This window comes from Acartia tonsa, chromosome 14 (genome assembly GCF_053477335.1).
Source record: "Acartia tonsa isolate MP-2025a chromosome 14, ASM5347733v1, whole genome shotgun sequence".
Classification (NCBI taxonomy): Eukaryota; Metazoa; Arthropoda; class Copepoda; order Calanoida; family Acartiidae; genus Acartia; species Acartia tonsa.
In genome coordinates this window covers 39,913,793-39,928,817 of record NC_137273.1, presented here as the reverse complement: position 1 = coordinate 39,928,817, position 15,025 = coordinate 39,913,793, and the positions used below count along the sequence as shown (strand labels likewise).

The following is a 15,025-nucleotide window of genomic DNA, read 5'->3' as shown; positions in this document are numbered from 1 at the left end:
CCAAGCTTTTCTATAAGTAGGGTTGGTCCTTCCGTACGTCACAGACAGACAGCTCTTTTTGTTTATTTAAATAGGTTAGAATTGTCCTATCGCTTCCAAACTTTGCATGGTGATACCTGTAGTAGTTAGGTACGATTTAGAAAGCGTAGCAACTCTATAATCGTTACCAGAATGTCCATACGTCCATTTAAAACAAGTAATTTACAAATATTTATGTGATAAAATTATCTGATTGATCTGATTTTTGGAATACAGATTTCTAGGACAACAAAGTACAATGTTATAAGCGAGGCATCTCTATAATCAAGTCCTCAAAATATAAGTATGTCCTTAAGCAATATCCTGTATTTACATAGTTTTTAACAAAGTTACTTACAATTTTGTTTCTACTTTTATACATTTATGTTCTGATTATTCAGTTCTGATACTCTTCAAGTATTAATGTTCGTTTGTCTTACCGTTTCAGAGCTTCGCTTTTATGGATGTTGCCATCCTTGTTTTTTGATGATAGTAAGGGGAAGATTTTTGTTTGTTTGTTTATTAATGTAGGGTTAGGGTAAGGCAGGGTTTAGTCATAGGAAACCTCCAGCCCCCCCCCCCCCCGTTCAATTTTAAAATTCTAAAATTAGAGGTGGGAGGGGGGGGTTATATCAATGCTCAGAAAGAACTTTGTATGAAAGCACCAAAAAATACATACATACACTATTATAAAATGGTGTTGCATTGGAACAACAACAAAATATGTCAAGAACGATTACTTACAATGTTTGCAAGGATTCGTGAAAATATAAGCTGTACAAAAGAGCATATTATAAGAGAGTGAGAGGGAGAGAGAGAGAGAGAGAGAGAGAGAGAGGGGGGGAGAGAGAGAGAGAGAGAAAGAGATAGAGGAAGAGAGCGAATGAAAGAGAAAGAAAGAAAGAGAGAGATATATAGAGAAAAGATAGAGAAGAACATGATTATTTACTAATTAGCTTTACATATAAAATATTGAACTATAAAAAGCTACACTGTATAGGTTCAGCGATTAGTAAGATTCTTATGTACAAACAGACAGACATACAGACTAATAGACATTCTGTTACTTTATTGTAAGGATTACCAAATTTCTTATAAATAATAACTTTATTTTATGAACACATTTCCATTGAAGATAAGTTTTTTTTTGATTTTTAATGATTTTTAAACTTCGGGCAGTAAATTTTTTATAGCGAAGTTTTTCTGTAATTAAGGTTTGCACGTCCACCTGTTTATTGGAAATGTTGGAATTGTCCTATCGACAGGAGAGAGAGACAGAGAGAGAGATAGAGATAGAGGAAGAGAGCGAATGAAAGAGAAAGAAAGAAAGAGAGAGATATATAGAGAAAAGATAGAGAAGAACATGATTATTTACTAATTAGCTTTACATATAAAATATTGAACTATAAAAAGCTACACTGTATAGGTTCAGCGATTAGTAAGATTCTTATGTACAAACAGACAGACATACAGACTAATAGACATTCTGTTACTTTATTGTAAGGATTACCAAATTTCTTATAAATAATAACTTTATTTTATGAACACATTTCCATTGAAGATAAGTTTTTTTTTGATTTTTAATGATTTTTAAACTTCGGGCAGTAAATTTTTTATAGCGAAGTTTTTCTGTAATTAAGGTTTGCACGTCCACCTGTTTATTGGAAATGTTGGAATTGTCCTATCGATTTCAAACTTTAGATTATACTTCCTGAAATGGTTAGGTAGGATTTAGAAAGCGTACCAACTATATTATCGTTGCAAGAAAGTCCGTACGTCACTTTTTAGCAATTTTTTATGATATGATTAATATTATCCTATTCATTGTATATCTACCAATCTATAATTAAGTATTAAAATGTAAGTATGTCATTAAACAGAATCATGTACTTAAGCCAATCTGCAACAGGTTTAATAAGTTAAATCAAAGTCTGTTTTTACTTAATTAATATTTACTTATTAAGTTTTAACACTCTACTAAAATTCATGTTCGTTTGTCCCACTGTTTGATTTCGGGACTTCTCTTTTATTGATGTTGTCATCCTTGTTAATGATAAATTTCATCACTATAAAGATACATTGAAAAGGGAGGGAGTGGACACTGGGCTGTAAATTTACACTGGTACCCAAAGTTTTGTAACAACAAAATACTTATTCGTTGGCTGAAAAACTTTGGGTACTTTTATCCAAACTTTTCAACCAATAATTTTCATAAGAAGAGGTTGAGCTGTTTATCATCAAATCATAGGGGATGAATTTCAATTTATCTTCCATTGTCTTATCCCCGCAGATCCCTGCTATAAAGATACGTAGAAAATTAAAAACCTAAATTTATTTGAATGGTAATTTACCAATTAATTAATACAATATTCGTTTTTAATTTGTACTTTATCCAGGGATCTAAAGGTATAAGACAATGGCCAATGATTTGATTTACATACAATGATGATACATAAAATTACGTCCCTTCTGTAGAATACAACTAGTGGTTGTAACGTTAAGACACTCATCTTAATTAACCAACTAATTAAATATGGTCCCCAAAGTTAAGCCAACGAATAAGAAAACGTTTTTATAAAACTTTGGGACTAGCGTAATAAACAGTCCAATGTCCCCTCCCTCCCTTACTTAGCTTTGAAATATTTTTTGTCAAAGACCTAACAAAACTGGTATTAATTTTATGATCTTTATTTTAATTTTGTCTGTAATACGATGATATAGATTAGTTTTCAGTAAGGCTGAGAAACAGTTTTAATCCAATAGATATTAATCAGTTCAGAAGCCATACTAAATAAATATTCCCAGGATCTATTATAAGAAGCTGCACACTGTAAAAGAGAATCATATCGGTTCAGTGGTTAGCAAGATCTTAATCTACAGATAGGCAGACATCATGTTACTTTTATATAAGGATTAAAATCCAGACAAAACCGAATTTGATGGTAGTTAGGTGTCAAATGAAATTAGAAATGCCTCCTTTCCCCTTTATTCATCTCCTAATGGTTTCACCCGCCCCCCCCCCCCCCCTCAAGATGAATTGCTGTTTACGCCACTACCTGAAAGGCTTAAAGTAAGGTAATTTCGCGAGCAACTGAACGGTCATTTAACCATTTAATCATGAAAAGTACATTTATCCTGTATTTTAAGTTTTAACTAGTATTTAGGGATCTAAAGGGATAAGACAATGGCCGATATAATGATGTACATCGCCAATAGTAATACACAAAGTTACCAATTCTATAGATTACAATTAGTGGTTGAAATGTTTGAACACTCAACTTAATGAACCAATTCCTCAAAGTTGTCAAGCCAACAAATAAGAAAACGTTATTATAAAACTTTGGGGACTAGTGTAATAAAAAAAAGGGCCCATTGTCCCCTTCCTCTCTCTGGTATTGTCATCCTTGTTGTAATCGTAATTTCTACTAGATTTGGGTTTTCCAAATGGGATCTTTCTCATTACTATAAATTTTAAGCTAGTTATATTTTTGTAAGTTTATTAACAAACAAGGATGACAACATCCATAAAAGCGAAGCTCTTAAGGACAAACGAACACTACCGCTTGTAAAGTGTCAGAATTGAAAAAGCAGAATATAATTGTATAAGTCTTAAGAAAATTAATAGTATATTTATTGCAAAACCTCATAAATACAGGATACTGTTTATGGGCTTACTTACATTTTTAGGGACTTGATTATAGATATGCTACACTTATAACATTGTACCTCATTGTATTAGAAATCATTATTTTAAAATTCAGATGAAAAGTATAATTAATTCACATAAAATAATTTTGCCTAATATGCTAAAAATCAACGTAGGGACTTTCTGGTAATGATTATAGAGTTGCTACTGTTATAGAAATTATCATCATGGAAAGTTTGAAATCGATAGGACAATTTCGACATGGTAAATTGTCCTATTGATTTCGAAGTTGGCATAATGATTACTTTAATAGTTAGGTATAATTTATAACACAGATATATCCTATCATACAAAGTAGTAAAGCGTTTTTGTCTGAAGCTTAAGATCTCGGAAATTGCCGGTTGTATGGGTTATATTTTCCAGGGATGATTTGTAAATGTATTGGGTTGGTTTAAGGATATTTTTCTAAACTCCCCTGAGACCCCTAGAGGCTAGGGGAATAGCAACAGTAAAATATATATTAAGAAAAGCCATAGGATAACTTCGCCCCTAAAGTGTACTGTCCGTTTTAATCCCCAAAGTATTACCTCACTCACTTATTACAAACAAAACAACCCTTTATTGGGAGAGGGAGACTGGCTTTAGACATGTTTTTTTTTATAAAATAAATATTAATATGAAAAATTTGCGTTTAAGATTAACTTTTCATAGCATCTAGGGGTTTGTATTTGAAAGGGAAGAGAAGAGTAGGGAAATAGACTTAAACCATCTCAACAATTAATTTCAAGCTTCTCTAAAATTGAGAACTCAATATAGGTTCATTAGTTATCGAAATCTTAAGCTACAGTCTAAGCTTCCTTATATAAAATTTTCAAATCATAAAGCCACCTATTATTACATAACTTCCCCTTTACTTTAACATATAAATCCTATTGTATACTTAAGGTTGGTCCTCAAGATCTCATTAACCACTGAACCGAAAGAGTTCTTCATTTTAGTATAAATTCACTTAGGTCTTAGGATGGTATTAGGCTGTTTTATTTAACAATTCCGTCTGCTGGAACATTGAAACATTTTACTAAAACCCAAAGATTTAACTTTACCCCTCTTTTGCTCATATTATTTCATCATATACGATAATGCGAAAACGTAATTTAAGTAAAACCATTTCCCCTTTATTCCCCTTTAGAATGTAATCTACCTTTTTAGTAGCTAAGCTACTCTATAATTTACATTGTCTCTCAGTCGGTAGTTTTCTTATTGAAGATAGCTGACACCTTTTACATATGCGCATGTTTTTATCCATCTGTCTGTCTGTTAGTCAGGCTTCTAAAGACCTTTTTCTTTTAATTTTTGCATATTCTTTTATCTCTTTCTTTTCATTTTTTATAACAACAAAACATTTGCTGTATAACACACTTTGTCCGTTAGTCCTCCATTCCATGATATTTTGTATGCTTCGCTACTTATGGCTGTTGTTATCCTTGATGCTCATGCTCATAATATTTCATCATATTCTATAATCCTTATACTTATATCATGTTTAAAAAACTTCTTATAACTTTTGTTTAGTATTTAATAACAAGCCAAGCTTGTTACTAAAAGAATTATAATTGTTATCGTTAAAGTGATTTATAAAATCAAACTTTGGAGTTATTTAAAATGGCAGAAAGTGTTCAAAATAAATTTTTTAGAGTGTCTTTGTGTAGAAGTAAGTATCAAGTATGGCTTTAAAACCGATTAATATCCGCAGGATTAGAACCGGTTTTCGGCCATTCTTAAAAATCATGCATAACAGCGTTTTATAAACCATCCTCGGATAATAAAAAGAAGGTGAAGCTTTCGGTCTTTCTAGCCTAACAAAACTGGTTTTAATCAATTGTTTATTTTAATAACCGTGGAAAGTTGTCTATAATACGATGCGCTAAAAGATATATATTTTATTTTACAACTTTTGCTGTTATAATTTATATCATATCTATATTATCAAACTGGACCAATTAGGTTCTTATATTTTTTGTTTGTTTGAAAAAAATCGGTACTTTAAATTGTCTGTGGAGCACCCCCACCCCCCCCCCCCCCTACTCTTTTAAAATTTATCTAAATTAAAGTTTTTTTCTAACCCTAACCTAATATACCCTAACCTAAATAGAAATTTATATTAAAAAATCAAAACCCCTCTGTTATTTTATTTTTGATTTTGTTTGAAAGTTGGGGGGGGGGGGGGTAGATATACCACACTTTTCTGGGATCTTGCTGAGTCAAGTATCAACTGTTGGGAATATCAAAGGATGACTCCATGCAAAATTTGAGCCGGATCCGGCCAAAACCGGCCATGAATTTTATGAAAAACCAGTTTTTTCCGGTTTTTAGGGGGTATCTGTAAATCGATTCAGCTGGAGCAAAACCAGTTAGAGGTACAAAAAATTTTACTTCACATGAAATTTAGCCAATGCAATTGCGTACAAAAATGTACTTCATCATCAACTTGATTGGACAACTCTTTCCCCTCCTAAATGTCCATTAAAACCTCGGAAACGGCAAAAATCGCCAAAAATCACGCCTTCGGCGGCAAATAACGGCTAAACGGTCAGCCGGAGGCGAATAAAACATAAATAAAGAAATGTTTGCCTCAAAAAGTTGTTCAACATCAAAGAGATGCTTGAAGTCTCTAAAACGACTCCTTCCCCTCCTTTAAGGGGAAAAACTGAAAAAACGTGATTTTCAAAAGTATGCCCACTTCGTGGGTGTGGGGGGCACTGAACCCGTCACCCCAGGGTCACCAAATATAAAGTCTAGGCGGCCCACAATGCTGAATTTTCACCAAGTGAAAGTCTTGTGTCATTATCTCTTATGAGAAAAAAGTTATTAATTAATTAAAATTTCAAATTGTGATTTTTTGATGGATTTCTTTGATGAAATGACAGGCTGGTCAATTTTTAGGCCATTTTTTGCTGTTTTCGGCCCGCCACAACCAAACGGTTTGAGATAATCTCATGGGACCTTTTGCCTGACCTAAGCCTGGTTATTTGTAAGGTCTAAGAAGAAAAAAAATCCCGGATTGGATGAAGCACGACGTCGCTGCGTGCCGTCAAAAATCGTTGGTCGGCTCTTTTTGCCCCCTCAAACCCTCACCTCGTGCCATTTTTCTGTGTAAAGATTATAATTATAATCTTTTGCGTAAGTCTGTTTTTTTTCCTAGACCTCACAAATAACCAGACTTAGGTTGGGCAAAAGGTCCCATGAGATTATCTCAAACCATTTGGGCGTGACGGCCCAAAAACCGCAAAAAATGGCCTAAAAATTGACCGGCCTGTCATTTCATCAAAGAAATCCATCAAAAAATCACAATTTGAAATTTTAATTAATTAATAACTTTTTTCTCATAAGAGATAATGACACAAAACTTTCACTTGGTGAAAATTCAGCATTGTGGGCCGCCTAGACTTTATATTTGGTGACCCTGGGGTGACGGGTTCAGTGCCCCCCACACCCACAAAGTGTGCATACTTTTGAAAATCACGTTTTTTCAGTTTTTCCCCTTAAAGGAGGGGAAGGAGTCGTTTTAGAGACTTCAAGCATCTCTTTGATGTTGAACAACTTTTTGAGGCAAACATTTCTTTATTTATGTTTCATTCGCCTCCGGCTGACCGTTTAGCCGTTATTTGCCGCCGAAGGCGTGATTTTTGGCGATTTTTGCCGTTTCCGAGATTTTAATGGACATTTAGGAGGGGAAAGAGTTGTCCAATCAAGTTGATGATGAAGTACATTTTTGTACGCAATTGCATTGGCTAAATTTCATGTGAAGTAAAATTTTTTGTACCTCTAACCGGTTTTGCTCCAGCTGAATCGATTTACAGATACCCCCTAAAAACCGGAAAAAACCGGTTTTTCATAAAATTCACGGCCGGTTTTGGCCGGATCCGGCTCAAATTTTGCATGGAGTCATCCTTTGATATTCCCAACAGTTGATACTTGACTCAGCAAGATCCCAGAAAAGTGTGGTATATCTAGGGGGGGGGGGGTCTTAACGTCAACAATGCACTTGGAGGAAAAGTATTAGAGGAGGAATTGGTTTGGTTATAACAAAATTAAATTTAGGGGTGGGGGGATCTAGCCCCCCCCCCTCCCCACCCGCCCTCTTGGGTGGCAAGAAGCGATGAATTAATTTACATCCCCAATGATGATAAACAAAACTACTCCTTCTGTAGATCACATTTATTGGTTGAAATGCTAGAACTTACCAATCACTACCCAATAAAAGTACCCAAAGTTTTAGAGCAAACGAATATAAGATAAAGAGGACTTAAAACTTAGGGTACCAGTGTATTTTATAGTCCAATGGGATATATATTTTAATAGTTATTTCTCGCATCGTATTATAAACAGCTTTCCGCAGATATAGAATGTACAATTATAAGATTAAAACCAATTTTTATATTCGTAGAAAGCTGGATATAATACGATGCTAGACATAGTTTTTTCGTATGGATGAGAACCGGTTCCTATCCACCGGATTCGAATGAATACGAGAAATGTTTTTAAATATTTAGGTAAAAATCTGGCTACGGAGCTTGATATACCAAATATATTGTCCGTGGTGCTGAAGACAGCTGATGAAGTTCTTTCTGAAGATTATCAATTTCTGGAACCGACAGAAATTGACTACAAAGAAGTAAGTTTTTTAGTTGCGCAGATCAGGGATAAAAAGGGATAAGACAATGGCTGATAAATTGATGATCATCTCTAATGATGATACATAAAATTATCCCTTCTGTAGATTACAATCAGTAATGGAAGCTTTTGGATACTCAACTTAATGAACCAACCAATTAAAATTTATTAAAGTCTCCAAAGTTGTTGAGCCAACAACTAAGAATACGTTATTTTAAAACTTTGGGGACAGGTGTATTAAACAACCCAATGTCCCCTCCCTCCCTGTGTGTGCAAAGATTCTCTTTAATTTATATTGTCTGTCAGTCTGTAACGCGTAGGGTTACTTAAAATATTCTGATCAAATTTTTGGTGAAAATTCAATTTACATATGAGCATCCTGTATATAATTCACTTGGTTTGTCGGTCTTGCTTCAAAAGACACGAAAGGTTGTGTGATTTTTTCCCTAAAATTTATTGATCTTTGCTTTCATTCTTGTATAAAAAGTGACGCTTTTTGTATAATTAGGTTATGTCCTTCCGTCTGTAACATTTTATTTTATTGTGAATTTAGGCATGTTATAAATAACCTATTGATTTCAAACTTTAAATGATTATTCCTGTAACAGTATGGATTGAGAAAGCGTACCAACTCTATAATTATTACCAGAAAGTCCTTACGTCAAATTGAAAAATGTTTTATCTGTTTTGACACTCACACAAGTGATAATATTCGTTTGTCCTAACTGTCTGCTTTTGGAACTTTGCCTTTATGGATGTTATCATCCTTGTTATCCAATTATTTGATCTTTGCTATTATTGACGTTGTCATCCTTGATAATTATGGATGTAGTTTTGATACAATTCTCCTTTTTCACCTTCTGATACACTAGGCTTATTTAGTTTTGACACTCTACAAGTGATAATGTTTGTTTGTCCTACCATTCATAATTATATTTATTTAGGATCTGGTTGCCAAATTGGAGGATGATATTTTCCTGTGGTTCCACACTTACTCCTCCTTCCCATTTCTTGCAAGATTTTTAAGCCCGTAAGTTTTATTTTTTCCCAGGTATCTAAAGGGATAAGATAATGGACGATAAATTAATGTACATCCCCAATTATGATACACAAAATTACTCCTTCTGTAGATTATGATTAGTGGTTAAAATGTTTGAATATTCAACTTAAGTTCACTTAGTCCCCAAAGTTGTTAATTCAACGAATAAGAATATTTAAAAACTTTGGGGACTAGTGTAATAAACTGGCAATTGTCACCTCTCTCTCTGTGTAATTTTCCAGTATGGCTTCAATTAATATCCGCTGGATTAGAACCGGTTCTTAGCCACAGTAAAATATCATATTGTAGTAAAGAGAGTTTTCCACGAATAATAAAATATAAAACATAAATCCATACCAGTTTAGTTGGCCCCGGACAGTTTGAAATTAATTGAAAACAATGTGGGGGTTAGTTTCCCCCCTATTCATAATTCCCGGGGGGGGGGGGAGAGGCTATAACCCTTAGGGGCTACTCATACCCACTATAACCTAACCAAAAAAAGATTATTTCAAAACTTTTGATAATATTTTTTTATTTCAGAGATGTGCTGAATTTCTATCAGTGGATAAAATCTATAATCTTAACTCATGGAGAAAGGTAATTCCTTTTTTTAGATTGATTCCTAGGACATTTTGGCATATTTCTTAACCTTTCTCTGATTACGCCCCTATTAGTTTGTTCTATTGCCTGATTTATTGAGCTTTGCTTTTGTAGATGTTGTCATGGTTCTAAAGGGAAAAGACAATGGCCGATAAATTTATGTACAGCCCCAATGTTAATACACAAAATTATTCATTCTGTACATTACTATTAGTAGTTTTGACACTCTAATTAATGAACCAACCAAATGAAATTCAATAAAAGTCCCCAAAAATGTTGAGCTAACGAATAAGAAACCATTGCAATAAATCCTCCCACCCAAAAAATAAATTCTTTTTTTTTATTACAATTAAAAAATAGATGGGGGGTTGAATACCCCAAAATAGTTATTATCCTTCCCAGGACCTATGATAAGCTACACTTAAAAGGAGAAAAATATTGGTTTAGAGGTTACACACAGACAGACAGATACACAAACTGTTACTTTTATACAAGGATAGGTTGAAAACAGAGAGGAATAGCTTGTTTATTAATTTAGTCCCCAAAGTTTTATAATAACGTTTTCTTATTCGTTGGCTTAACATCTTAAACGTTGGTGAATTTTGATTGGTTGATCCATTAAATGTTCAATAGTTTCAACCACTAATTTTAATCTACAGAAGGGGGTAATTTTGTGTGTCATCATTGGGGATGTACATCATTTTATCGGCCATTGTCTTATCCCTTTAGATTCCCGGGTTCAAATACATTTTAACTTTATTTATTTTAGATTGAAAAAAAAGTACACGGAGGAAGACATTTACAGAATATTCACCAGACAATATGAACTTATACACCACAGGTATTATGCCGTTTTTATCTCAGGAATCCCCATTCTCTATCTCATAATTATTGGTTGAAAAGTTTGGAACATATTTACAGAATATTTACAAGACAATATGAACTTATACACCACAGGTATTATGCCGTTTTATCTAAGGCATCCCCAATGTTAAAAAAAGTTATCTGTATATCATAATTATTGGTTGAAAAGTTTGGAACCAACCAATTACAGTACAATAAAATATCTTGAGGGATAAGACAATGGACGATAAATTTATTCACATTCCCAATGGTCATAGACAAAATAATCAAAATTCTTCAGTAGATTAAAATTATTGGTTTAAAAGCTCGGACTAGTCTTAAATTAACATGATTACAAAATATTGGGTATCATTTTAATGTCTCCCCCCCCCCCCCCATTACCTGGTTTTATGACATGACAAACTTTTCAGGGAGGGAGGGAACATTGGATTGTTAATTGTGTTGGCCCACACGCTCTTGTGCTTTTCCGGCAAATGCCTGTCGAGCAACAACAACCCCGCCTCACCAAAATTTAAATAAGGATGGCCTTTTTTAGGAATTAACCCTGCAGGACAACCCATTACTCAAAACTAATTAAAATAACCTAACCTGAAGTAATGCACAAAAAAAACAATAAGTAAACCTCTCTCACTGTTTTTAATTTTGTTGGGGGGGGGGGGTTAGTTCATTGGTTGAGAATCTTGATTAAATCCCAACTAGGACTTCTAGACAAAGGTCGTACGTGCAATCAAAGGGTTGGTTGTCTGACGGGTGTTTTACCTTATATTTATGAACTTCATTAGCAAGACTTTGATCGGAGATACACCAAAATAAGATCCCAATTCTTCTTTATTAATTTTTATCAAATTATTTTATTTTAGAAAGTTCTTTGAGTTATTTCCATCGAGTAGCATGCGTTTGAAACCCTGCCTTGAAAAGAAGAATTCTTATCAAATCATTTGGACACTCAAAAATTTCTTTGATTCGCAACAGGTACATATTAATAATATCCAATATGGCTTCAAAACCGTTTAATATCTGCTGGATTAGAACCGGTTCTAAGCCATACTGAACAGTTTTCTACAAATAATAAAATAAAAATCATAAAATTGATACCAGTCTTGTTAGTCCTAACCTTCGGCCCCTTAGCAAACAAAACTGGAATTGAACTTTTAAAGTGTTAAAGCGACTTTTTTTTAAAGTGCAAAATCAACCATGTTTCTACAGTACATTGCTCTTTTTCTACATATAAATATAATCTATTCTTGTTTTAGATTGAATTTGATTTGGAAATGAACACAGAAGTCACACTGAAAGATTTAGCCTCCATCACTTTAGCCGAGGTAAAAATATTAAATAGTCATAAACTTGTAGGGAGGGAGGGGATATTGCACTGTAAAGTACACTGGTACCCAAAGTTTAGTATCCACGTTATCTTATTAATTGACTCAAAAACTTTGTCTTATCCCTTAAGATCCCTGAAAATATGCTGTTTTTTTTTAGTTTATGGGCGTGCGGAGGAAGGGGGTATAGATTGGTGTCAATACATCCATTAAAATTTCCATGCGGCGCTTTTACCCTCTCAAGGTTTAACCCCCCCCCCCCCCCCCCCGTTTGGCAGAAATTCTGAAGTTGTCAATTTTTTGGGTGGGGGGGTCATTTTTCAGAGGCGAGTTCTCTTTGGGGAGTGGAGGTGCTGTCCCCCAAAATAGTTATACACCTTCCAAGGACCTTTGAGAATATTCACTGTAAAGGAGCCCCATATCGGTCCAGTGGTTTGCGAGATCCTTTGGTACAGTGTCAGACAGACATCCTGTTACTTTTATATAAGGATAAATATTTTTATTTTCAGAATTGTGAACGAATTTGTTTGGATGACCTATCCCTGCTGCCCGTAACGCTGTACCCGCATGTACAGACCATCACTCAAAGCTATAAATATATCCAAAGGCTAAAATGATTGTTTTTGTATTTTGTGTCTTTCTATTCAGAATAATGGGTACTATCCCCCAAAATAGTTATAATTTCTAAGGATGACCTATCCCTTCTACCTGTAACGCTGTACCCGCATATTCAGACCATCACTCAAAGCTATAAATATATGCAAAGACTTAAATAATTGTTTTTGTTTGGTAGCTCTCTGTAGTGCCCTAGCAAAATGGGGATAGATGTAACTGCTTTTGGCCTACCTATTTTATTGACGTCAGGAAATTCCCTATACTCCATCTCTTTTCTAGGGGGTTTCTTTCCCCCTTCCCTTTTTCTTTCCCTCTACTATGACGTCACTAGAATAGGTAGGCCAAAAGCGGTGATAACTATCCCCATTTTCCTAGGGCACTAAACACAGCTACCAATGAATTTTTTTTGGTTAAAATTATTGTTTTCATATTATTTGTCTATCTAATAAGAATAACGGGTCAGCTTATACCAATAACAAAATTAATCCGAAAATAATCACGAAACCTTTGGTTTACAGTTGTCATTGGGGGGCAACAAATATAATTTAAGATTTATTTCACTTGGTCGTAATACCTTATACCTGATAAAGGTTGCTTTCTCACAAAACGCCTTGTTAATTACAGATTACACTACTCTACATAATTAAATACCTATTACCTAATGAATAGAAAAAGTATTTGTAAAACATATTTGAAATACAATTTTTGTAAGGTCTAACTTGACAATTGTTATTTAATTTTTTATTGTTTTTCATCATATTTATGAATATTTTGTATTTGTTAATTTTGTTTAAAGGTTTAACCTATAAAAGTTTGTATATATTGTTAAAAAATTTCTATTGATTTAAATAAATTTCTTTTATTTTTTTAGTGGTAATATGTCTATTTATTTTTTTGAAACCGATTGTATTACAGACACTTTTCCACGAATATATAAAAATAAAATTCATAAAATTAATTTTAGAATAACCTTAAACAAAAGGTTGATATAAAAAAGGGTGACAAAATATAACTTATCTTCGGAAGTTTTAAAAGTTTCTAACTCTCTATATTAATAAAAATCTAAGAATAGTTATTTCTCGCATCGTATTATAAACAGCTTTCCGCGGATATAGAATGTAATTATAAGATTATAGAGACTCTTTGCTTAAAATATTCTATTATATTTCCTTGGAATCATTATTTCAAATATAAGATAAACAGGATAGATATCCTACTAAAATAGTTGTAAAAAGTGAAAAATATCTGGTTTAAATGGATGAACAGGCTTTCTTGGAACAATCTCAGAGTTGCTATGCTGTCTAAGTAGTACCTTACAGTTAAAAGAATTATAATGGATGGTTTAAAATTGATAGGACAAGTATATCATGCCTAAATTAACAATAAGAGCAATCAAATACATACTGATTTATTTTGATTATAGAAAAGCTTTATTTTCAAAAGGGAATTTCTAGTAGGTGATTGTTTGGGGCTATAGCACTTACACATCCAGCAAATTTACAGTTGATGTATTTTTGGCAAAATGTTTTCTTACTTTTTCTCATGCCATAAATACATCCAACACTGGCATTTACACATCCATACTTTTTCAATTCTATGTCATAAATACATCCAACACTGGCATTTACACATCCATACTTTTTCGATGATATGTCATAAATACATCCAACACTGGCAAATACACATCTAGATTAATTTATATGAATATTTATTTACAATTAATTATATTTTGTACAGTATGTATAGGTCTTAAACTTTTTACCCTATTTTAGTTACTCTCCCCCTATTTACTTTCCTTTTTCTCAAGATGCTCCCTACAAAACATCAATACATTTCCGCAGGTGGTCAAATTATTGCTATATAATATTATAATTTAGATATTTATTATTAATTCATTGTTTTATAATGGCAGAGCCAGAGGCTATTTTTTTTGTGACAACAAAAACAACTGGGAACCTTTAGTTGCTGTGATGCACTTTGTAAGGCCACGATAAGCTGACGTTATACTTCAAAAGAAGCCACCCAAGAGACTGATGAAGAACCTCAAATTATTAGGTAAAAGTTGACAACATTTTTATGTTTAATATATATTTGTATATATATAAATATTTAAAATGTATAAATCAAAACAGTTGGGGGTTATAAACAATTACATTAGATCTTGTTATCGATTTAAAATATATAATACTGGGATTAAAATAATTTCTGTAACCAATTAATTAAATTGTTCCTATGCTAAGTTTCCAT

General features: G+C 33.2%; 1 protein-coding gene across 1 annotated transcript; it reads left to right on the top strand.

Moving 5' to 3' along the window:
* Positions 1-5,212: 5,212 nt before the first annotated feature.
* Positions 5,213-13,128, top strand: LOC145305639 (uncharacterized). The gene is made up of 8 exons (XM_080147341.1): positions 5,213-5,375; positions 8,218-8,339; positions 9,283-9,368; positions 9,918-9,974; positions 10,747-10,818; positions 11,702-11,813; positions 12,095-12,163; positions 12,673-13,128. Exons 1-8 carry the CDS (start codon positions 5,327-5,329, stop codon positions 12,778-12,780), a joined length of 675 nt encoding a protein of 224 aa, XP_080003467.1. The 5' UTR covers positions 5,213-5,326; the 3' UTR covers positions 12,781-13,128.
* The last annotated feature ends 1,897 nt before the right edge of the window (positions 13,129-15,025 follow it).